The sequence below is a fragment of the Lampetra fluviatilis genome, chromosome 7 (genome assembly GCF_964198595.1).
Source record: "Lampetra fluviatilis chromosome 7, kcLamFluv1.1, whole genome shotgun sequence".
NCBI lineage: Eukaryota > Metazoa > Chordata > Hyperoartia > Petromyzontiformes > Petromyzontidae > Lampetra > Lampetra fluviatilis.
The window spans coordinates 11,970,008-11,994,400 of NC_136281.1; the positions used below are offsets into that span (position 1 = coordinate 11,970,008).

The 24,393-nt window shown below is 50.6% G+C and overlaps 1 protein-coding gene across 5 annotated transcripts in view; it reads left to right on the top strand.

Moving 5' to 3' along the window:
* TRIM9 (tripartite motif containing 9) overlaps positions 1 to 24,393 on the top strand; it is a 59,536-nt gene that overhangs the window by 734 nt on the left and 34,409 nt on the right. For all 5 annotated transcript variants that reach the window (XM_078858520.1, XM_078858519.1, XM_078858522.1 and 2 more), the window contains exons 2-4: positions 4,026 to 5,502; positions 13,957 to 14,052; positions 17,902 to 18,024. In XM_078858520.1, coding sequence (XP_078714646.1) covers positions 4,075 to 5,502; positions 13,957 to 14,052; positions 17,902 to 18,024 — 1,647 coding nt within the window. In that variant the 5' untranslated portion in view covers positions 4,026 to 4,074. The remainder of the gene's footprint in view (positions 1 to 4,025; positions 5,503 to 13,956; positions 14,053 to 17,901; positions 18,025 to 24,393) is intronic.

Below are 24,393 nucleotides of genomic sequence, written 5' to 3' on the forward strand. Positions count from 1 at the left end.
CACCGCTGGAGGATTGGCTGAATTTTCCTCGGACCGGGGTGGGGGGTTTAACTCGCAACCTTTCGATTGTGAGCTGAACGTTACAGCGCCCCCCCCCCCCCAGCTCGATTAAATCCGGCGCACGCGTCCTTAGCCACGTTGTAATCAGGCGTCGTGTGTGTAGGCTCATGATGTAAATGGTGACGGAATTACGCCCGCAGGACGTTGAATCTGGCCCGTGGCAACAAGAAAAAAATCACCCGGAGCGCGTGAGATCTCGGAAGCTTAGCGGCGATTTGAAACTGGGTTTAGTGTTTGGACGTCGACAACCGTGCGGAACAAGGTGTTATAGGCTGCGGGCTAACGTTGTGGGCAGCAGATCGTAGTGCGCAAAAAAACACTTTGTTGTACTCTACATCAAAGCCCCCCCCCCCCCCGTATCTATGCTTCCTCGCACTGACCAGCGTGGTGAAGTATGATCAAATAACCCGCTCACCACGACCCGCACGGCGTGAATAGGTCCCTCGTCCATCTACATGTTAACATAAATCATTCACCTGTCCAAATTCGCTTACGCAGCATGCTGGCGTGATTGGGTAAAAATACAATCTCCACGGTCTGTGTGTGTGTATTGTAGGCTAATTGGAATTCCATCACAGTGAATGTGACCGCACGCATACAAAGACAAAGATCCCCCCATAGCCGTAACATACTTTTGGGGCAAGTGCTGTTAGCGAGCGACTATGAAGGCCGGCACGGCACACGAGGGTGTGGGTGGCCATCATCACGCCTGGCCGGCTTGGTCTCCCGAGTAGTGATGCTTATACACCACACCAGGTACTCGTTTGAGACTGAGTTGACCAAGAGGAGGCACAGCAGGGCGAGTTCAGATATAATCGTCACCGGTGTGTTGGCCGTGAGCTGGAATCGAACTCGGGTCGCTGGTTTCGTAGCGGAGCGCACTAACCACTGCACCACCGCTCCCTACAACACGCACACACCCAGACAACACAGATATGGACAAGTGACCGTTGGAGTCCTGGGGTCCCGGTTGTCAAAGTGTTACGAATCGGGTTGCCACCTCTCTTGGTTATCCCCCCAAATCGTTCGCAGTGCAACCAGCAAAAAAACGTTCGTGGAGCAACGCGCTCACCAACTGCGCTTTGCCGCTCCCTACCCATACATCCACGTGCATACGCATTCGCACGTGACATATAGTACGGGCCAGGGTGACAACTTGGACAAAACGCAGGAACACATTGCCTCGCCGATGGGTCCCTTTGGCGATAGTATAGCTCGTGAAGACACCGGCAAAGTTTCGGCCAAAAAAAGGATTGGGATGGAAATTGAAGGAATTCGTTGGGTCTTTCGGTAAAGTCACATCGATGGGTTCAAGGGAAATAACAAAAAAACTACGACGTTTCGATCACAATACAAGCGGTCGTCATCAGGATTATTTCCGATCACAATACAAGCGATCGTCATCAGGATCGCTTGTGTTGCGATCGAAACGTCGTGATATATCATTTTTTCTTTGAACCTATCTACGTGACTTTACCGAAAGACCCAAATAATATGAATTCCTGCAGTCACGAAAGCTTTAAGTCAAGATTTAAATGAAGGAATGTTTCGCCAAGACAAAATAAACGCTCGTGTTTGTGCAATGGCGCTTCTTGAGAGGAGAGATCAAACGCAAATTGGATTATTTAAATGGGATACGCATGTAGACATTAGCCGCGAGAGTAAGCCAGTTACATTACACAGCTTATTTTTTTCCCCAAACAAATTAATGTTTACATATACATTCGTTAGAATGTGCTATTTCTTCGCTGTTGTTGCTGCGATTGAAAATGGTTTGTTTGCCACTAGTTATTTGACAATTGAAACCCTTTATTACATCAAGTGCCTCCCAATCCCGTGGGACGTTTCGAGCCCCCACGTTGTGAAATCGTGAACTACGAACTCAAAGGCAGCTTATTATTGGTTCTTTCGGTAAAGACAGACCTGTTCTTCACCTGAGGACGGCTGCTTGCGTTGTGGCCGAAACGTCGTGAGAATTTTATCTTATTATGTTTTATTTTTATTATTTTATTATTTCCCTTCTACGTGACTTTACCGAAAGAACCAATAATATGAATCCATGCAGTCACGAAAGCTTTAAATCGAAATTCAAAGGCAACTGCTGCCTTCTTGCTACCTCCCCTTGTTCCCTGCACGGATTAAGTGTCATTACCGGAATCATATACACGAACATTGTATGTTATATTTAGATAATACATGTTTCAGTATTTACATCCCATTCTGGATGCAGATCCGTTTCACCCTATATCGGCCATTAGTGGCTGTTTAGACAATATTTTAATCTAATCGATCGCGTTCTTGTGGAGAATATATGGAATAAAATGAACAAACAGAGAATATATTTCCTTCACATATCTGTCCCTCCACACGTCAGAACCGGTCCAGAGTTTGCTTAAGGGGCCGTCCATAAATGACGTCACGCACCTAGACATTTGTGACGATGTGTGACGAGGGGGGGAGGGTTTGAGAACGTCACATCAAAATGTGCAACTTTAAATAAATATAGACAACGCGTTCTACTTAATTTCATATACGTTTTAATACATGTTTTCTCCTACAACATCAGAGTGCAGCGCCACATTAAATACGCACTAAAATAACAATAGTTTTAAGCGAATTGAAGCATGTTTTATTTTGGGGGGGGGGCAGAGCTTTGTGATGTCATATTTGAGGGGGGGGGGGGTCTGACTTTTTGTGACGCCGCGTGACGAGGGGGGGGGGGTCGAAAAACGTTCAAAATCGCGTGACGTCATTTATGGACGGCCCCTAAGTCGAACCGGCGTCGCTTAAATTACGGCATACCCAGAAGGCGGTGTGGTTGATCGGAAGTGTTCAATTATTTTTTTCATGTGAACGATATACTCTGTAATGGTCTGCTTACTCATTCTTCACCGGTCTGATTGGTCAATGGTGGAGGATTGATATCCGAACGGGCCCAGCCAGTTCAGATATCACTCACCACAGATGTTCACCGTGTCCTGGAATCGAACTGAGAACCACGCGGTTGGTAAGCTTAGCGCACCAACCACCGCACCACATCTCCACGCCTGTTATATAAAGCGGTGTTAATAATGTTTTTAAAAATGCCAGTTATGAACGTGATATGCGTACTGTGCTTGTGTACATACTGTACACATATATAGCGATGTATAGTATAGGTTCCTTAGTGCAATGGATTCCACTTTTAAACCGGACCTGCAATCCAGAGCCACGCCGGTTCCATTCCCTCTCCCCTGTGGACGCGTCCACGCCGTTCACGACGTCTGGTCATCCGTGGACGGCTCGACAACAGACACCCTCTAGGGCTCCCTCTAGTGGGAGGCCTATCCGTCGGCAGCATCAGCAGTCTCGCGGTGTCGTCGTGTTTTTTGCATCGTTTTGTTCGCGGTGACCTTCTGACCCCCCCACCCCCCCCCCCCTTCTGTGAAAAAAAGAGCTTCATAGCTCATCGGATTCCTCCGGTCTAAAAAAAAAAAAACAGATTCTGAAGCAATTCCCGGGCTCCTTTAACCTTTACCTGTTTAACTGGGACGAGAGGATGGGGGTAGGGTGACGCCAGCACGCACGGACCTGGCTTAACGATGATCCGGATCACGACATCACGCAGATGTGGCCGCAGTAACGTCGCCGCTTGCCAGCCACCCAGGCAGCTCTTGTACAGAAGGGACCCGGGCCACGTGGTGAGCTCAAACGAACGTGGCTTATCGCGTGGACATTTATCGCAGCCAAAGAGTCTAAACGCGTGTTTCTTAATGTGGAGGGGAAAACCGGAGGAGCCGGAGAAAAAAACACGCAACCACGGGGAGAGAGACAAGCAAATATACAGCAGGTGTCGGGTGTCGGAATTGAACCCGCGACCACCTGCAGGCAAGATATTTAACATCTCGCCACCGTGGTGCCCCTCTTGATCGATCACGAATGATGTGAAATTTTTCTTGTCGTTCATCCCTCGTCCCCTCCGCCAGCACGCTGAGCCCCACCCCCGCCCGTTGCGGCCCCCGCTCCTCATCTCCCATGGAAGACATGGAGGATGAGCTCAAGTGTCCGGTGTGCGGGGCCATGTACCGGGACCCCGTGCTGCTGCCCTGCTCGCACAACCTGTGCCTGGCGTGCGCTCGCAACATCCTCGTGCAGACGCCCGATGGGGAACTACCAGCACAGCACCAGCAACAGCAGCAGCCGGTAGCACCGGTGCCAGGAACATCTCAAGCACCAGCGGCGGCGGCGGCGGCGACGGGCGCGGGGAGCGCGTCGCAACTCCAGCACGTGGTGGCAAACGGCGCGGTGGCTCCTCGCGTGTCCCCCTCGGGCTCGGACTACGACTACCTGGAGCTGGACAAGATGAGTCTCCACAGCGAGGCGGACAGCGGCTACGGCTCGTTCGGGGGATACCTGACCAGCCCCGGCACGCCGAACGCGCCGATGGCCACCACGCCATCCTCCTCCGCAGCGTCGTCCTCCTCCTCCTCCGCATCCTCCTCCTCCTCGCTGTCGTCGGCGGTGGCCGTCCTGCCGAAGCTGTCCCCAAACGGGGTGCGCGTGTTCCCGCCGACCCCCGTGCCGAGCGCGGCGCCGCGGCCCCCGCTGCCCTCCTACCAGCACCACAGCCAGTTGCACCCGCAACACGCCCTCATGCACGCACAGCTGCTGCAGCAGCACCACATCCTCCAACAGAAGCAGCAGCAGCAGCAGTTGCTGCAACAGCAGCAGCAGCAACAGCAGCAGCAGCAGCAGGCGACCGCGGTCCAGCAGCGGCACCGCAACTCGTGCCTGACGTGCCCGCAGTGCCACCGCAGCCTGCTGCTGGACGAGCGCGGGCTGCGGGCCCTGCCCCGCAACCGCGTGCTGGAAGCGGTGTGCGACCGCGTCGCGCAGCGCGGCCGGGCGCGCGCCCTGCAGTGCCAGATGTGCGAGCGCAGCCCCGCGCGGCCCGCCAGCGTGCTCTGCGAGCAGTGCGACGTGCTCTACTGCGACGCGTGCCGCAGCCGCTGCCACCCGGCCCGGGGGCCCCTGGCCAAGCACCGGCTGCTGCCGCCGGCGCTGGTGCTGCAGGCGCGCGCGTCGGCGTCGTCCACATCGGCGTCGGCGGTGGTACCGGCTGCGAACGATGCGTCGGCTTCGTCCGCATCGTCGCCGGCGGCGACGGCGACGGCGGCGGCGTCAGCGTCGTCCACCACGCAAGCCGAGCCCCAGTCGGCCGGGGTTCAGCAGCCCCTGCTGGGGGCGGCCGCCCGGGCCGCGGTCGGCGCCGGGCTGCTGGGGCTGGGAGCGCTGGGGCCGCCGGCCGCGCGGCGCCCGGCCACGTGCGCGGAGCACGAGCTGGAGAGCCACTCCATGTACTGCGTGCCGTGCCGCGCGCCCGTGTGCTACCAGTGCCTGGAGGAGGGCAAGCACGCGCGCCACGAGGTGCGCGCCCTCGGGGCCATGTGCAAGCTGCACAAGGTGAGGAGGAGGAGGAGCAGGGCGAGTTTGCACGGACGCACGCACGCAACAAACGCACGCGCTCACGGACGCGTGAATGCACTCGCGCACGAATGCACACGCGCACGCGCGATCGCACACACACGTGCTCCTCCCTTTAGCCTTACCGAGGGCTGAACTGGACGTTTGCTTATCTTTCGCGGGCCACGCATCGTCACGCACGTTAGTCCTGTTCAATAATGACGGGAAAAATAAATAGGGCCGAGAGCGTGGGGCTAAAATGAGAGATGCAATGTTTCCGGCTCGATAATATTGCCCTCTGGTACCCGGTGAGTGCTGCTCCAATGCTCGGCTCAGAAACGCTCGTGAAAGGGCCGCTTCCAAAGTGGCCGACCTCGCGTGGCCGCGGGTCGCATGAAATGAAGTCGACCATGAGGCTGTCGGGAAAGTGCTGTTCGCGAGCACCTATTAAAGCCGGCAATGGTCGGAACCACGGGCGGCCACCTTTGCCTCACACACTGCAGCGGGTAACTTTATTGAAATATCAATATCACTGGTACTGGTGATAGGTTTTTTTTCTTAGATGATCTCACCCATATGGTGGCAGAGAGAGGCATCGGTTTTGAATGTGACATTTCCTGGCTGTGAGAATGGACAAAGCTCGCCCTTGGCTTTTACTGCTGGACCCAGCATGAACATCCTCATCGCCATTGGCTTTGCTTCATCCACTACCAGATGAGATCCGTTCCTATGCCTTTGCCGTGTCTCACGGTCTTGCAATACAACGAGCAATCTAGCACCTGCACAAGTGGCTTGCAAGGGTGCTAATTGATTAATTGCAATCTTGTGGCGATGTACAGTATGGCAGTGTAGCCGCACCGTGGTCTCACGAGGAATGTTTTTCTAGGGCATCTGTTTTGCTTTTCAATTAAAGGCCCCTTCAGTGGAGAACCTGCGCTGATGAAACCTCCGCCTTTCGCATGCCGATCCATTCATCTGCTCCCTCGCCGGTTTCGCGTGAGCACTCCCTCGTCCGTGCGTCGCGTGAAAACGGAAAGAGAGAAAATCCTGAAAACGGCAGAATTCGAATCTTGACTATTGCCACAATGGCATGTCAATCGCTTCCGCGGGTGAACCATGAGTGGCCAGTGCTGTGCGCAAATATCAGCAGAGACGACTGGAACCAATATTGCACTTTAGTCAGGACAGCACGTTGCTTCGGCAGAAGAACGTACATTTTAGCTGGTGCAGTGAGGAGGAGACTGCAGTACAGCAAGTAGGTCCACGACCCTCATGCATGGACTTTTGAGCGCCGTTGGCTCGCATGCACGGTTTTTATCCAGGATCTGCAGTTTGTTTCCGCACAAAAAAGCACTCCTCTATAAAGTATTGGCCGAACACCACAAAGCGGAAAGAGAATTTTGAAAATAGGTGAGACGTTTCCGTATAAAATAAATGCGTACTGTATTTAAATTATATTTAGAAATTAACTGTTCAACTGCAGCTGTGTGCACATCAGCCATCGGTCTCCAGTCGTGACCCTTGAACCCCAGTTCCCAATTAAGCAACTAAATAGGCAGTTGCCCCAAGGCAAGCAGCGTTTAGAATTGGTTGAGTGATTAAATGTTATGTTGAGAAACGGTCTTTAGAAGGCTGTACTAGAGTGTGTAGTAGTGTTCATAATATATACAAAGGCAAAGATCCCCCTTACAGCCTTAACAGACTGCAGGGGCAAGTGCTGTTAGCGAGCACCTATGAAGGCCGGCACGGCACACGATAGGGTGGGTGGCGAACACCACGCCCGGCCGCCTTTGTCTCACCAATGGCGATGTTTGCACACAGCACCAGGGTACACATTCAAGGCTGAGTTTACCTAGGGGAGGTCCAGGACCGGTTCAGATAATCATCACTGGTGTTCGACGTAAGTGGGAATCGAACTCGGGTCGCCGGGTTCGTAGTGCATTGCACTAACCACTGTGCCACCGCTCCCCACTATATATAGACATACACACACAACAATTGCTATTGGTGCCACTTTGTGAGAAAGAAACGGAACGCATACGATAGAGAGATTGGCCCCCACCATGGCAATGTGGAATTTCCACTCCTGACTAATGGCCACCGACCAATATGATCACTGGCCTCCATTGCTCGTGAATGCAGCAAGCAATTTTGACTTTGAGCTTTCACTTTTATGGACTCCTGAGACAAATAGATATCGTTACATAACTCCTCTGGTCACATGTTCCTGGGTCACATGACATGTCGGTGAATGGCATAGAAGGTGGCATGACTGAACTACTTCTGGTGTTGCTGCAACAAACTTCTCCGACCCAACCCGAGTCTCCCAACTCCAGTCTGGAATGCTCACAGCAGTTTGCATTGTACTCCTGAGATCAAGGTGAGGCAAAACGAAGGTGAAAAGCCTCATTTGTGTGGTGGGAGTTTTGGTTCACATTCGTGGGCAGGCTGAGCCCATTAAACAGAGTACACATGGTAATCTGATTTAATCTCTGGTGGTCACCTGTGTTTGAATCCGCGATCTCAGTAATGCTGGTTTGATGCTATGGCAGAGCCATTATTATGACCCTCCTGAGGCACCTACTTAGATGAAAGTCTTTTAATTTGGAGAGCGTGATTGTGTGCTGGGGGCTGGTGGAGTAAATTATGATTGGAAAGATCCGTGGGGGCCAGCATTGCCTCACGCTGAAACAAACTGAATGCATATGTTCATTGCGAGTTATAGAGAGAGAGAGAAAACTGCGTTGCAGGGGAACGAGTCAGGGTATGTTTTGTTTGGGAAGATGGTCCTTCACATGAATTGTCAGGGACTGTCGCTGAATGGATGGCTCAGTGGTCAGAGCAATGAGCTGGCAAGTCTTAAGGTTCAGGGCAATGAACCATGGCAGTCACCCATGATGAGTAACGGGTTCTCTGATGTAGTGGGTTTATGGCGTCGTGGTTAGGAAAGGAGACATCTGCACATCTTTGTCGAAAGTCGGACAATAATGTGAAAATAACCCATAGTTGCCACGTTCCCCCGACAAATTCAAATGGGGCTCGTCTGGTTTCGTGAACTGTGCCAGAGGGCTTGGCTTGGATACCCACGGCAGCCTTCCAATTGAGGTGTAACCAGGCCAGGTGGCTCACATTTGCCGGGCCGCATGGCTCGCTTTTCCAAGTGGGCTTGCGCTTTTAGTCAGAACCGTCCTCGGAACGAGTTGTGACATCACAGGTCAACGTAAGAGACGCACGACTTCAATGGCGTCTCTGGCTTAGGTCAACTGTAGGGTTGTGCGTGATTTTTTTTGGGTTTGGCAAAAAAATGACGCAAGTGTAGACATTCGCCTTGGGTGGGAGTAAGCAAACCAAATCATGCGTTAAGCTTTTTTCTTAAAGAAGGGAGAGGCGGGATGTGAGAGGAGTTAAGTGGAGGGGGGGGGGGCTGAACCCTTGAGCCAAAGCAATGGGATAAGAAGGAGCTGTTCAGGGCGTGACCCACAGTGGTCCCGCTGCGGCTCTGGCTGGTTTCTCGTGACTGTGCAAATGCAGTCAGCGTCTCTGTGCTCGAATGAGCAATGAGGCGTCGCTCATATCGGTTGATTTCCCTGAGGAAGAGGTGGAAATTCCACATTCGTGCGGTGAGGGCGAGGTCACTCTGTCGTTGACTTTCCACAAAATGCTTTTTATGTTTAATTGACTTTCGTGGATGAATCGACCCTTGACCAGGATTTGAACTTTGAGAAGGACTGAGTTGATCACTCTAACCGCAGCGCCGTTCACGCCCGGTCAATTAAATCCCCGATTCTGAGTGTTAACGCACACAATTTCACGCCACATTACTCGTGCAAAAAACACAATTGAGTAATTTTCCTTAATTTCTGTGGTTGCAGCGTTTCACGTACCCTGAAGAAAAAAAAGGATAGACGTAACGTATTATTGGATCTGTCCGGTGTAAATAAAGGATTTGATGTAAGCTGCTAGTGGGGTTATGGTTCGGCTTGCTTGTGCCAAGTAATCCCCATAATGGTGTTGTTATTTCATTATTATCTTAACATTCTTACTTTGTGAATCGCAATAGGGTGCAAGGGGCAGAGGGTAGAGCGTGAATGATCCAGAAAGCTGCACTTCTGTATTGGCCGACTTTGCGTATTTCTTCGGTTTTGTTAATCATTATGACAGGCAATGACATACTGCATACATAATTAGAATAGGTTTTATTGCTGGAAAGGATAAAATAAGAAATAAAATGCATTGACTTTTGGGATTCTCATATCAATGTTTACGAGTGTCTTTTGGTCTGGTTTTGAGCGAATTAATTATCTTCGATAAGGTCTGGCCTGTAGAGGAAATGCCACTCGGTGCTGTGGCAGCCTTGATGAGTACCATTCCATTGCTTGTATGAGCAGAGAGGCATTCATTGCCTTTATTGCTGTGAGCAATTTTGTATCCAGTGGCATTTGAACAGATCCTTCAGCTTGCTCAAGGGACTCAATTAAATCAAACCTCTCACGTACAATTATGTAATCAATTATAAAATTGGGCCGAAGTGCTGAAATGGTGAAAATAGTGAAAATGTGGCTTGAGGAAAGGGGGGGGGGCATGATTTCCTGCTGTGGGCCCTCTCTACATAAAGACCTCCCCTGGCTTAGGGCCCCATCTGAAAAGCAATTAATGTACATGGTTGGTGGATTTTCAATAAAGGGGAGAGTCGAAACGTCACGCATGCCAGTGGAGCACTTTCCAGACAGCCCTCCCCGCCTATCCCTGCCCTGCACACCGCCAGGCGCAGAGGGATTTGGTCACGTGTCACTCTGGGAAAGGGCTTGACGCACAACCGGATGGTCGTGAGTCCGCAGTGCTTGTCCTATAAAGAGACTGACTCATCTCTGTCGTGGGCATGTGAGATTTACACCATTGTCTCAGGGCTGCCAATGAAGGTGAGCACTGCCCCTTGCCCATTTGGGCAGGGAGACACTTTTGGCGTGATTGTCGCATCGTAGGGTGAGCACGAGGGCGATTATGAGGGAGAAATGTGCGTGTGTGTCGGCAGTGGTGGTGGCTTTTGGCTGATGAAAGCAGCGATCCTTTTACCTGAATTCGGTCGCCTGAAAATGGCCTCGGCAGCAGCACGCGCCGCGGTAACGCGCAGCAATGGTAACCCTCAGTAGAGTAATAAATGACCTCCATGGCAACGGTTTCCGGGGCAACTGAGCCAGGGATGGAGGAGCGAAAGAATGGGATGAGATGTAGCCACACCCCGTTTTCTTGCCTCGTTCAACCCTCCCTCCCCCACCTTCCTCTCTCCCTCCCTCCTCCCAACAGTTTTTTGTTTGTTAATTCCACCCCCATCGGCCCCTGTCCCTCCAGCCGAGCACTCCTTCATGCCAAAGATGAGGCCGCAGTGATGCAAAACGTGATACACACAGTAACGCAAAGATGAGGCGCACTGCAAAGATGCGAGCATTAATAACGACAAGACTCAGACCTAGCCCTAACCGGAGCTCCAGCCCAAGCTGTAACCCGATTGTATTTGTTAAATGTATCTTTATTATCCGAGCCAGAGGTCTATGCGTCTGGTTGTATACAATATCTATAGTCAACATTATCCTTCGTTTACACTGATCTGTTTGGCTGATAAGATCAGCCAAACAGATCGACGAAGCTCATTGTCATCATCTAGTACAATGAATACCCTTTATGGGAAGCAGAGGTGGATCCCAAAGGGGAATGGGGGGAGAACGGTCCAAAAATGCCAAGCCTTTTTTTTAAATATGGCCTTTCATTAATTGGGCCTTTCATTCGTAAAATAAAAACATTCAAAGCGTAAATATCAATGCACTACAAATTTCATGGCCTCAAGGGTCAGGGGGTGCAAACACCCTCATGCCCCCCTCCCCAATCGTCCCCGCTTAGATCCACAACTGGATGGGAAGTCGCAGAGGTCATCCTGTGCAGAGACTGGACCTAATAATGTGAATGCGGAATTTCCACCACTGGCTCAACGGCTGGTAATGCAGATGAGTTGTTGTCCAATGCTCATATGAACAGGGAGACACCTTGAATTTTATTTACACTGATTGGATTGCACACCCTAAGTGGCATTGTCACATGCATGCGAATGAACACTGGTCCTGACCTAAAACCCCTAAACCTTTTCTTCAAAGTACATTTCCATTTGTGCACTGATGTTCATGTTAACAGATGTGGCACCGATGCCCAAGATAATGAGGCATATGGTCTTTAGAGGGGCATAGTTATATGCCAATGTTCTCACTTAAATGCTCGGTCTGACGTGTTCATTTGATACTCAGCTGAGATATGTCTTGGCCGCAAATAAATGTTATTTCCAATGTTTTTGTCCCATATGCCTGGAAGCTAACTGCACCAGGCAAAAAGAAAGTGATGGTTTATTGTTCAGATTTTCTGTGGGCCAGGAAAGAACCCCCGCCCCCCCCCCCTCTGAGACTTCAACAAAGATCCCCTGGAGAGTTATGGTGATGCAATTGCGCAGGAAATGTTTGATGCCTCGAGTTCCATATTCAAGCCAGCTGATGTCACATGGGCCTTGCACGTTGCACCGCCGGGTTGTGTTGTGTTGAACCATGTACATTGTGTGACTGTCGCATTGTGTAGGCGCCTTGACAGCACCTCATTTGCTGTATTGTGTGCCGCCCTTGTTGTGGTCTTGGAAATTAATCTTCGCTTTTAGTTGCGTCTTTGTTTACGTATCGGGGTGGAATGGTGGCGTCGTGGTTAGCATGCTACGCTACGAGCCCATTCGCCTAGGTTTGATTCCCGGACATTGGCCTGTGATGTCTAACCTGCTCCTGGGCCTTCCTAATTCGACTCACGCTGAAACGAGTACTTGGCATGGCGTGTAAACATCAGCACTAGCCACACCGTCCCCTTGCGCTCGCTAACAATACTTGCCCCAGCAGTATGTAGGCAATACGGGGGATCTTTGTATTTATCTTTGTAATAGTACATTTGTATAAGGGCAATATGGGACAGATCTGCTCATGAGAGATGGATCCCATCTCGGACTGGATCATGTGATTGCACCACTGCTGCCCCCTTTTATGCCTGGGCCCAGTTTGGAGTATATTTTGTTGCGTTTTTCCACCAGACATTGGGTGGAGTGTACGTGGTGCCAAGCCGAGCGTAGATGGGGAAACATTCCGCCAGAAACACGTTTCTTCAAGAATTGTCAGCACGCATTGCCGGGAAAGTTTTACAAGCAGCACGTGCATATATTTAACAGGAGTAGGTTTTTTTGTAGCCGCTCGTATTCCAACTGTGGGTTGTCAGGTTAGGCTGCACGTTGAGCATTTGTTCCTTCACCCCCATCACGTCGGAGTTGAATTCAAGATGCCCTTAGCAGTGCGCGGCAAAAGCTTTAGAGAAGAAATGCTCAACGCGCAGCCCAACCTGGAAAACTGCGCCTGAAGCAGGTGCATCGCCACATGATCGATGGCTCATGTTCCACACACAGTCTCTTCCGATTGGCCTGAGGCAACTTGCTTCTTGAAAATGTTTCTCAAAGCAGACCCCAGGTCTTCTGGGAAACGTGTTTCCTTGTTTCTGTAAAATACTGGATGCACTGCCACGTTCAGTCCTCCACCACCGTTGGTGCTGCCCCCCCCAAACACGCTCTGGTCTGATCCACTTCACCATTCTGGCTCATGCGGAAAGGAACGCGGTCGGTCCCCAGTGCCGGACCGGCTGCTGGTGAATAACAAACGGCGGATTCAGGGCGATCGATGCTGCAGGTCGTGAGTCACTCACTGAGGGCCGCACGGGCTGGTGTGAAGCAGCTCACGAACCGCGTCTTTTTCAAAACAGACCTCGTGTCCAAACTAAAAGGTGCATTCACCTGTCTTGTGGAAGATGTTTGTGTTGCAATCAAACGGAATTTAATTAAATTGTTTGTGTGCGAGTCACCGGTGAGCACGGCGAGACCATGAACTTGCCACACTTGATAATTTGGTTAATCGTGTGGTGTGGTTTTCAAACGTGCCAGCTCAGCCCTGTGATGTGGGAATTAGCTCCCAAATTCACGTAGCCACCTGCAAATCACAGAACAGCTGATGGAATTAAATTCTGCACCAGATAGAACGTGAACAAAATATGTACAGTAGTTTCACCTACACCGTTCTGCGACAAGGCCCCTATGCGAACAACGCAAACGTAACGCTACAAATGAGACCGAACAATTGAGACAAGCATTCACACGAGGCAGATGATACAAACGATACAAACGGTACAGACAATACACGGCATACGGAACAAATAAAAACAGAACAAACAAGACAGATTTAACCAAGCAATGTAGTGTTGACCTTCATTTGAAATGTGATTGCATTTAGACGCTGTATCAATTGGAACTGTTGGTGGCCGTGTTTGTGATTGTTTATGTGCTTTGTTGGGATCACGACAAGTGGTGTTCACATGTGTGCCTCCATTTGTGTGCAGGGCCAGCTCTCCCAGGCCCTCACTGGACTATCGGACCGAGCCAAGGAGGCCAAGGAGTTCTTGGGGCAGCTGAAGAACGCAGCCACACAGATTCAGGTTAGCTCCGGGGTGCGGGGGACACCTTGACTGGGGGGAGCGGAGGGATGTGGACGTGAGACGCAGCGTGATTAATCCACTCAAACGGGCGGTGCCCGTGTTGGAGCATATGGCTCAGTCGGAAGAACTATGCATGTATGCACGCGTGTATGGTGAACTTCTTTCGCACCGTACATAGCCAACCGTGATGATCGGAGGTGTGGGTTGGAAGGGCAACAAACTGAACACAAAAGCACTTCTAAAGATAATGAGCTTTCAATGTAGATTTAAAGCTGCATAGCTCCAGTGGCTTCCTAAATATCGGAAGGAAGAGCATTCCAGACGGCCGCAGAAGCGCATCCGAAAGCACGCGATGCAGTGACCGTCTCTGTCCATGGGCTCGCTAATAACGGCGACCTGAATTTATCTTGGGCAGTAAACCTGAGATTCGATCCCAGGCCGAGTAATCTCAACAGTGCTGACTCTGTGCTCTAACGTGCGCTTAACTCGCATTGCTACTCTAACCCCTACCTCCCAGGATTTAGCCGAGCGACTGTGTGCAAGTCGGTGGCTGCCTCGCATGGGACTGATTGGCCTGACAGAGTGATTTACGACGGTTATTGTGCGACCTAATCAACGAGACTAAGCGATTGCGAGCAGTGGCATCGTGGCCGCGCACCCTCCGCCTGGTCGTGGGAACCCGGCTGGGGGTGGCGTGCCATGGGATTGGCCTCAGCTCGATCGGCCCCTGGGCGTCGAGTGGAAGACACGCGCTGACCCGGTGTCACTCAGCCGTCGCGGAGACTCACTTTGACTCGCGGAGAAGGGAAGCATAAGAATTTCTCATCTACATGACACGCAGTTTATGGGAGTAACGTGTTGCGAATAACGTGCGGCTGTAATCAGATTTCTGGAGACAGAATCCCATCGCTCTGTATTTTTTGTTTGTAACTCCCTTCATCCAGTGTGTAATCAGATTAATCCTGGCGGAGCAGCAGCGCAGTGGTTTTCTCACTGCGCTATGAACCCGATCGCTTGGGTTCAATTCCCAGCTGTGGATTGATATCAGTGGCGAATGGTAACTGAATTGTTCCTGCCCCCCAACCCCAAGCTTCACAAATCTCAGCCCGTAAGAGTGGTGAAGTATGGTGAAACAACCACCATTACTGGCCAGGGCATGGCGAGGCCTACTTCCTGCAGTGGATTGACAAAGGGCCGTAGATGATTTTTGTTTTCAAATCAATGAATCAGATAACCAGCTGATTAATTTAAGATAACCGTCATATTTTCTATTGTAAATTACAGAGTAATATAAAAACAAGCACAAGGTGACACTGACCGCGTATGCGGGGGGAGGGGGGGGGGGGTATTGGAGAGTGGCAGCGTAGCATCCTGATCTCATTTCCACGCTTTATCGGCCTAACAGAGGTTCATGTGAAGAAAGCAATCTCTCACGCAATGAAATAACCCGGCAACTTTGCAAACCCCAGTCGCAAGATTAAAGTCTGTTCTACTACGCCTTCATTCTCTATGCACATTTGAGCCTTCCTTGTGATTCTTTGGCTGCATTTTCCAAAAGCACTCGAATCTCTTCACATCCCAGCAACCGCCTTTATTTCTGATTTAAAGCTTTTCTGACTGCAGGGATTCATATTCTTGGTTCTTTCGGTAAAGTCACGTAGAAGGGAAATAATAAAATAATAAAAATAAAACATAATAAGATACAATTCTCACGACGTTTCGGCCACAACGCATAAAACATATTTTATTATTTTATTGTTTCCCTTCTACGTGACTTCTTAATTTCGTCGCTTTGTACGTTGCCTGCTACGATGCGTGCATCGGGAAACATTGACATTGAGATCGAGCACGGAACGGAAGCTTAGAAGTGAGCAAAATTAGAATGGAGAAGTGTGCACGCTTGTAACTACACCGAGGGACAAGAGAGAGGAGCGCGTGGATAGGAGAGAAAACTCGAAGCAGAGCAATCATGTCGATGTAAGTGGGCATGGGCAGGACACGTCGCCGGGAAGGGATGATGCCCTACGGTGTAGACTTAATGATGGAGCGGCAGCTGAAGGAGGAAACGCACCCAAGTGAACGAAATCAGCGTGTGTGCAGGAACCAAGTGGATTGTTGTATCACAAAAAACGTGAGAGACTGCTTAGGGACGCCTTCATCCAGCGGTGGATAGATCATGGATTGTTATTTTTAATGATGATTATTACTCTTACAGCCATGGCTAATCAGCAATCGTAGACTGATGACTTTTCCCAAGTACACATCACAAACGGGTGTGTATAACATCCCACCCTCTAGGCTCCAATAAGCGCCGTTCTTTCCAATGTGGTAGGGCCAAATGTGTCGTCTGATTGTGTCGCGTGCTGTTAGAGGGGCTCCGATAATAACGCTGTGATGTTAGCCCACACATCCCATACTTGTGACACATATTTTGTAAATTAATTGGTTGATTTGGCGCTGTTGTGCCAATTATCGTATTTTCCATACCACTGGATAGCCAACTGGGAGTGCTTTCGGTTCGGCACAGGCATTTTCTGAACTCTGCAAAGCCTGCAAAGGAAAGGCCACTTAATATTTCACAAGTCGGGCTGTGCTCACGTAAATGCGTCATACACATCGCAGTGTTTAATTCTTATTACGTAGCCTTTCCCCACCAGTATGATTCATAATTGGTTTATTTTGGGTTAGGTCGTGAAAAAGAAATGTGTGTGTCATAAAGCCTCCTCCACCCGACGCAGCCATTTCATAAAAGTGTCACGTGAATCAAACGCTCCAAATGCATTACTGCTTGGGCAGCACCACCAGTGTTAATCTCACAACATTAAAATGTCTCCCCAGTGCTGATTTGTACACACTGCACCAGGTATTCATTCATTAATTTCAGGTTGCGTTGACCTAGGCAAAGCCTCAGGATCTGTTCAGATATTCGCCACTGATGTTGCGAGCGATAATTGAACTTGGGTCGCCAGGGTTTGTAGCAGAGCGCACAAACCACTGCACCACTGCACACACACACACTAGACAGCCGTATACCCATGCACGCACGCACGCACGCCTGCACACAAGCTGTTCTTGGAGGGGACAGCCGTGACGAGCAATGATTGATGGAGCTTTAAATGTGCCCCTCCCCTTATCCTCCAGTGTCTTTATCGCCTCCCCCCACCGGCGCCACCGCGAGGGGAAGCAAATGCCCTCTTGTAGATATGGCTGCGGAGGAAAGGCTGCTTGGACTGCGCTTGTGTAGCTGGTGTTCAATGGGCCGCAGTTGAATATTCATGTGGATGTTCTGGGCCCCCACAATATGGAAATGTGGATTTTCACTACAGCCTCAGGGCCACCAACAAAGATGAGCACTGCCCCGTTGCTTCTTTGAGAAGGGAGGCAGTTTTCACCTTAAATCTCTCCGGTGCGTTTTGCTGGTTGTACTGCTGGACGGTCTGGGGATAACCAAGACACGTGGCATCCCTATTCGTAACACTTTGGCAACAGGTACTGCAAAACACCTGAGGTCACGTGTCCATCTGTGCATGTGTTTGTGGGAAGTGGTAATGTAGCGGCTAGCACGCTGCACTACGAGCCCAGCCATCTGAGTACGATTCCCGCTCATGGCCAACACCAGCGGCGACGACAATTTAAACCGGTCCTGAGCCTCCCCTAGGTCGAGTCGGCCTCAAAGGAGCAGCTGGTGCAGCGGGTATGCTTCGCTGCTTGGCGGACAAAGGCGGTCGGGCGTGGCGCTGCCCACCCACCCCCTCGTGTGCTGTGCCGGCCTTCATAGGTGCTCGCTCACAGCACTTGCCCCTACAGTCTGTTACGGCTATATGGGAGATCTTTGTTTTTGTGGGGCAGGAGAGTGGCGTGGAGCTGGAGGCCTGCCTCGTGGCGCAATGCGACGCGCTCGTCGACGCCCTCAACCGCCGCAAGGGACAGCTGATGGCACGAGTGGGCAAGGAGCGAGAGCAGAAGCACAAGGTTCGTGCGCAACGTGAACATCGTCTATCCCGAGCAGCGTCAACATCACCAGCCATGTCAATATCACCAGCCACACCAACGTCAACATCACCAACCATGTCAACATCACCAGCCACACCAACGTCAACATCACCAGCCATGTCAATATCACCAGCCGCGCCAGCATCAACATCACCTGCAACAGCGTCAACATCACCAGCCATGTCAATATCACCAGCCACACCAACGTCAACATCACCAGCCATGTCAACATCACCAGCCACACCAACGTCAACATCACCAGCCATGTCAATATCACCAGCCGCGCCAGCATCAACATCACCTGCAACAACAGAGTCGTCCCGTTCGCCACTGTCAAGAATGTCCACCCAGAGAGTTGAATGGTTATTACCTACGGAAACTGACAATTTTGCAATACTGCCCAAGTCAGGTTGAGAGCGTTAATTAATTATCTCTGTCCACGTGTCTGTGTTGGGAGTGAGGGTTACGATAACTCTCGCACAAATGATCTAATCTAAATTAAATGTTCGTTTGAAGTTGTGTTGCTATTAGGGATATACCCTCTAGAAAACCGGGCAGATTTATTAAGGATTTACCCACGGCTTGGCAAAAGAAGGCATGGATAGCGAGTAACCTTTCCAGCCAAGGTTTATGACCTCACACACCATGCCCCTCCCCATGACGTCTTGATCTGGGATGTCATCTCGAGACATCCACACTTCACCCCGTGCCATGTGACGTTAACATTTTGTAACTCAAAAGGTGAGTTAATTGTAGCCAATTAAATGCAGTGCCTCCGAGGACAAACACATGTTGGCAATCGTGTCGGGGCCCATGCGTATGTGTGATTTTCCTTCCTTGCTATACATATCACCCAGAATACAGTAAATATTTCAAATGACCACCTTCTTTTGCTGCGAGCATTTCTTGCTAAAACATCCACATTGCAGTACTCATACTTCACGACTCTCCAAACCTCTCACTCCACTTACGGCAAGCCCCTCTTCAGCGGCCATTGGCTGCCGTTGAATGGCACGTGGCAGGATTGAGCCTAAACAGGCGGGGGACCTGCCAGTGAAGGGCACAAGCAAGGGGTGTGAAGCGCACATCGAATAGCAGCCCAGGGTTTAAAATTGCAACCTGCCCCAACTGCGAGCCAAGTGCTCAACTGCGAGCAGTGTCACCTGATTTTCGTGATGTACACAGTAATTATGAAAATACACGTATCTTCTGGGGGAGGAAATAATTTGTTGAGATAAACCGTCAAGTTCCCTAACTCCATGCTAAGGCCGTATTACTAAACAGCGTGTATATATAAGAGAAAAGTGTGGCAATGAAGCGCAGGTTGAAAGCGTGTACATGACAGGACCGTCGCATATGTAAAAAAAAAAATCCATGGAGAAAGCTTGGCAAGTCACAGAGGGACCGTTAAATAGGTCCTGCTCATTCACAGGCCATCCTCGTTGTGATCTGATCTCACCTTGAAACCTGAGACCGTGACTACGAAATCGGTCAACCGATGCCGCTACATTTCTGGAGCAGGTGCAGCCATCCTTCGATTAACGCGTCGGAAAGCGTCACATTTGGGATTTTTAAAAAAACGCCGTGATGTGGTGGCTGTTTCTCCTGCCGTCGCTGGGATGCGTGAAAGCATTCTTGCACAAATTGCTTTTGCAGCAAATCTGTGCAAAAACGATCGAGAGCGTGTCCTCGCACAACTCCCTGCCCTGGATTTTTAATTGGCGTTGGCGGTGGAAGCTGTTCGGAGACGAGCTCTTGCATCGTTACGTGTTTTAGTTTGCCTGGGGGTGTAACGTAACCACGGGGGGGTAAGGGGGGTTGTTGAAGGGGGAACCGAGCTCTGCTGTTCCCGTGCACGCACGCTTACTTTTCTGTTGCAGCCACGAGCGTTAATTTCACAGTGGCTCGGGCGTCGTGGGGACTCATCAGTGGAGACGTCTTTACCACCAAAAAAATAATAGTCAGTTTGTTATGAATAATCCGATCCATGCTTTCAGTTATGATGGGTTTTGTCATCGTTTAGAGATTTGATTTCAGCTTGTTATTCGCACACGCAGCGGGCCTGCTGACCGATTCCCGCAATGGATGTCACCTTCGGTGTTTTGTCAGTCACATTAAATCCCACCTCCCCTGTCCACCCAGCAGTATAAATGGGAACGCCACGGTTGTTGGTTAATCGGCAGGTCACATGTGGCGAGTTGAAGGGTGGGTACTTCCACCTCCCAAGTCGTCTGGCCAGTGTAGAAGAGTAGGCCAAATGCCGTGCAAAGGGGTTCTCTAGAGCTCCCTCTATCGGAGGCCCTTCCGTCAGCAACGGCATGAGAGAGCAATTGCAGGGCTGCATCTTTACCTTTGATTTCAGAGCTATGGAGATGTCCTTTGGTCACGTGGCCTTCTGTTGTCAAGGCATGGGTCAAAGGTGGCCTGTCTTACACTGCCGTTGGTCCAGTCAGCTTTGCATAATCAAGTCTAGTCAGTGGTTCTTTGTTACAACCAGCATTGGTGCAGGACTCATTTCCATGCGCTGACCTGAGCCTGCGTGGTAGGAATTCCATGCTACTGTGGCAGAAACCACTTTATCAATAAGACAACCACCATTTGCTTCCCACCAAGTAGAGGCTACGTCTATTAGCAGTGCGGATTTGGAGCTCGCAATTCTACAACTGTGAGTCAACCACTCCACCCCAGCCCCCATCCGTGTTGTGATATCGGAATGATTGCATACCGTGAAAGCTCTGTCCTTCTTTACCTCCCCCAGCAGAGCAGCGCAATGTCAAGTTAGGAAGCAGCCGCAGATGGTGACACATAGAACTCCATTTGGGTTACTTCGTTTGACAAATCTCACCTCCCACTGCCTAGGACCAAATCAATCGGAATGCTCCTGATCTCATCAGATCTCGAAAACTAAGCAGGGCCGAGCCTGAATAGTGCTCGGATGGGCAACTGCCATGCACAGCAAGAGGTTGTGATGGCCTGCGAAGCTACGTGGTGGGCAGCAGAGGGCAGGACAGCAAAATTAATTGTTGTACAGTACTCCACTGCTATGCTCTCACGTCAATGTTCTTCACATTCACCAACCCGCACTCACCAGGGTGGTGAAGTATGGTAATATATCTGCGTTTATATTGTTCCATGATTCCAAAGATACGGTACTGAGGTGCTTATTGTCACCTAAACCGCCACGACTTGCACAGAGTGAGGGGGGATAGTGCCCTCGTCCAGAAGTGGATTCGCAAAGGGGCTGTGCATGGACGTGTGTCAAATGCTGCACGGCTCTGCTTGTGCTGTGTATCTTTTTTTTTTATTTCTGGTGCCATTCCTTGTCTTGGTCGAGGTTCCGTTTTCGCCTGGTGGTTGCGCTGCGCCTCTCAATCTTGACATTCGCTCCTCCAAGATGTATCCATTCCACTGTTCATAAACGGGCCACCGCCACCACCAGAACCACTGCCTCCACCACCACATGAATCGCATTTGTCAATTAGTGCCCCTTGTTGTGCCAAATTAAAAAGACAAAAGCAAATTAATGTTAAGCGGTTAATTTGTGACAGGTCTGAGACCATAAAACTAGCTACGCATGTGAAACCCGGTTTTGGTCACGGGCTAACCGACACCCTGATTCATTGAAACTCTCGCTCAGCGGTGCCGGCTCAGAGCTCATGCGTTAAGACACTCAGCGACCTCCACCAGCAAGTTGAATTTCATTGACGTCATTGATTGCTATCGGCAAGACGGTGAACATATAAATCAATCTATGCACGCATGCGCGTATATATTTAAAAAAACATCAATAAAAAATGTTTGCATTCAGACCAGATGCAATGGGGCTCTCATCCCACGCTCGTGCGTGTATAGTCATCAGCCCTTAATAAAATGCATAAATGGATGAAGTTCATAAATTGACAATCCTTGTGGTCGCTTGGGGAGTGCGCGTCTGCCCATCATCATCCTTCTCCAGCCTCCTCTCCGCGCAGTGCGAGCACTGGGCTGTTGCCACGGCGACCGTGGGTTATTCTCTTTTTCGTTCGTTATCAAATAAATTATAATAATATGCCTCGTAGTCGTCGCTTTTCGAGGCGCACTTGTTTATTGTGTGCGTGCGTGCGTGCGTCCGCGCGTCTTTGTATTTCCGCGCGTGCGTGCGCGTGCGTGAGGGTGAGTCGTAGTGCGAGGGTCGTGCGGAGCTGGAGCCACAAATTTCCCGGCCACGGCTAACCAGCGTCGCTTCGACTCGCCGATGCCTGCGGTCGACTCGAGCCTGTAACGAGTGCCTGGTGCATCGTTACCGGGGACACAAAGGGACACTCCCGTGCGCCGTTCTGGGGGCCTTAATAGATGTCTTGGCAAAATCTGCGTAGGCTATTTGGAGGATCCTTATTTTTGCACGCGTAGAAATATGCGAGCATATGTTCACGCATATGTAGGTGTACGTGCGCATCATGGCCGGATTACGATTTTGTAGCCCCCCCCCCCCCCCCCTGGGCCTACAGGTACTGTGAGGCCCCCAGTAATGTTTTCAAAAGGAAAACAAAGTGTAAGAAAAATACAATTTCTTTTTACAAGGCTAACAACAAATGCAATTCAGCATTCACAAATGAAATTACTTTTCACTTAATCTCTGGATGCACCCTGGGCTGCAGCCCCTAAAGCCCCGCGCCTTAATCCGGCCCTGGTGCGCATTATCATCTGCGTGTCCCTCTCCCTGCGGGCGTGGTGCCGGCCACCCACCACCCTCTTGTGCCGTGCAGGCCTTTATAGGTGCTCGCTAACAGCACTTGGGGGCCGTCCATAAATGACGTCCCCTGCATCGTCACACGGCGTCACAAAAAGTCAGACCCCCCCCCTCAAATATGACGTCACAAAGCTCTGCCCCCCCACCCCAAAACATTTATTAAAAAGTCTATTAAGTAGAACGTTTTGTCAAAATTTAATTAAAATTGCGCATTTTTATGTAACGTCACATTTCTCAAACCCCCCCCCCCCTCGTCACACATCGTCACAAATGTCTGAACCCCCCCCCCCCCCTAGGTGCGTGACGTCATTTATGGACGGCCCCTTGCTCCTACAGCCTGTTAAGCCTACACGGGGGATCTTTGTGTGAATATATGTGCACGTGGTTGCGTGTACCTCCTTGTGCATGCGTCGTGATGTGCGTTGCGATCGGCGTGTCTTGCTGTGCACGCAGAGTGCACCTCCGCCAGACCGCCTCTCGCCTGCTTAAATATTAACGGCCTTTGCTCACGCTGCAAAGATTGATTTCTCCAATTCGGCAGTCGCGGCGCACAGAAGGGCGCGACAGGGAACCACCAGAGAGTGCGAGACAGCGCGGGGAGAGAGAGAGAGAGACGAGGTTCTTGTGTGTCAGCGTGACGGGAAAATATTTGGCACATTTGAAAATTTTGATTTGAAGCTTTCGTGACTGCAGGAATCCACAGTCTTTGGTTCTTTCGGTAAAGTCACCTCGTGCCACGGCAGCTCTCTCGTCCACTTCAGCAATTTTTTCTTGCTGTGGTTGTCACACCTGATGAAGATTGCTGTCTTCTCGACAGACCTGTTCTCCACCTGAGGACGGCTGCTTGCGTTGTGGCCGAAACGTTGTGAGAATTATTTTATTATGTTTTATTTTTTATTTCCATTCTACTTGACTTTACCGAAAGAACCAAGAAGAAGATTGCTTGTGTTTCAATCTAAACATCGTGATTTGTTTTATTTTCATTTCTAACTTCGTGACTTTACCGAAAGAACCAACGCGTATTTGAAAACTTGCCCGCGAATCGCTCAAGAGGGATTATACAGAGAATCCACGACCCCCCTACTGGCAGAGCCACCCAGGGTGCTGCACGCGGACAGCTGCACTCGCTAGAACCTTCCAGACGTTCCTCACAGCCAAATATTACCCCACTTCGGGTCTTCTCCAATCTCATTCCTCAATTTCGCGGCTTCGTTACTGCATTATAATGGCAGGCAGCGGTCATAATAATCATTAATCTTGGGTGTGGTCCCGTGTCCCCACCTAACCTCAGCGTGTCCTGACACGACCCTTAAAAATACATGAGGTGAAATGTGATGTCAGGCGCTTTGAGTTGCTGATGCATTTAAGCACTATATAGATCGCTCTGTCTCTCTCTGCAAATCTAATTACAATGCGGTGTCTCAATGACGATCTGAAGCTCTCATCGGACCGCACTTGGCCTGCTCCTGGGTCCATCACAGTTCAGGTCCGGGTCCAGTGCACGCAGCTCACGTAGGGCACGTGCCCCGGGTTGCCCGACTCTCGATGGCAGCCTGCGCGCTCTGCCCGGTCACGAGCAGCTTTGCCCGGCCTCTGCGCACAATAGCGATGCCCCAACT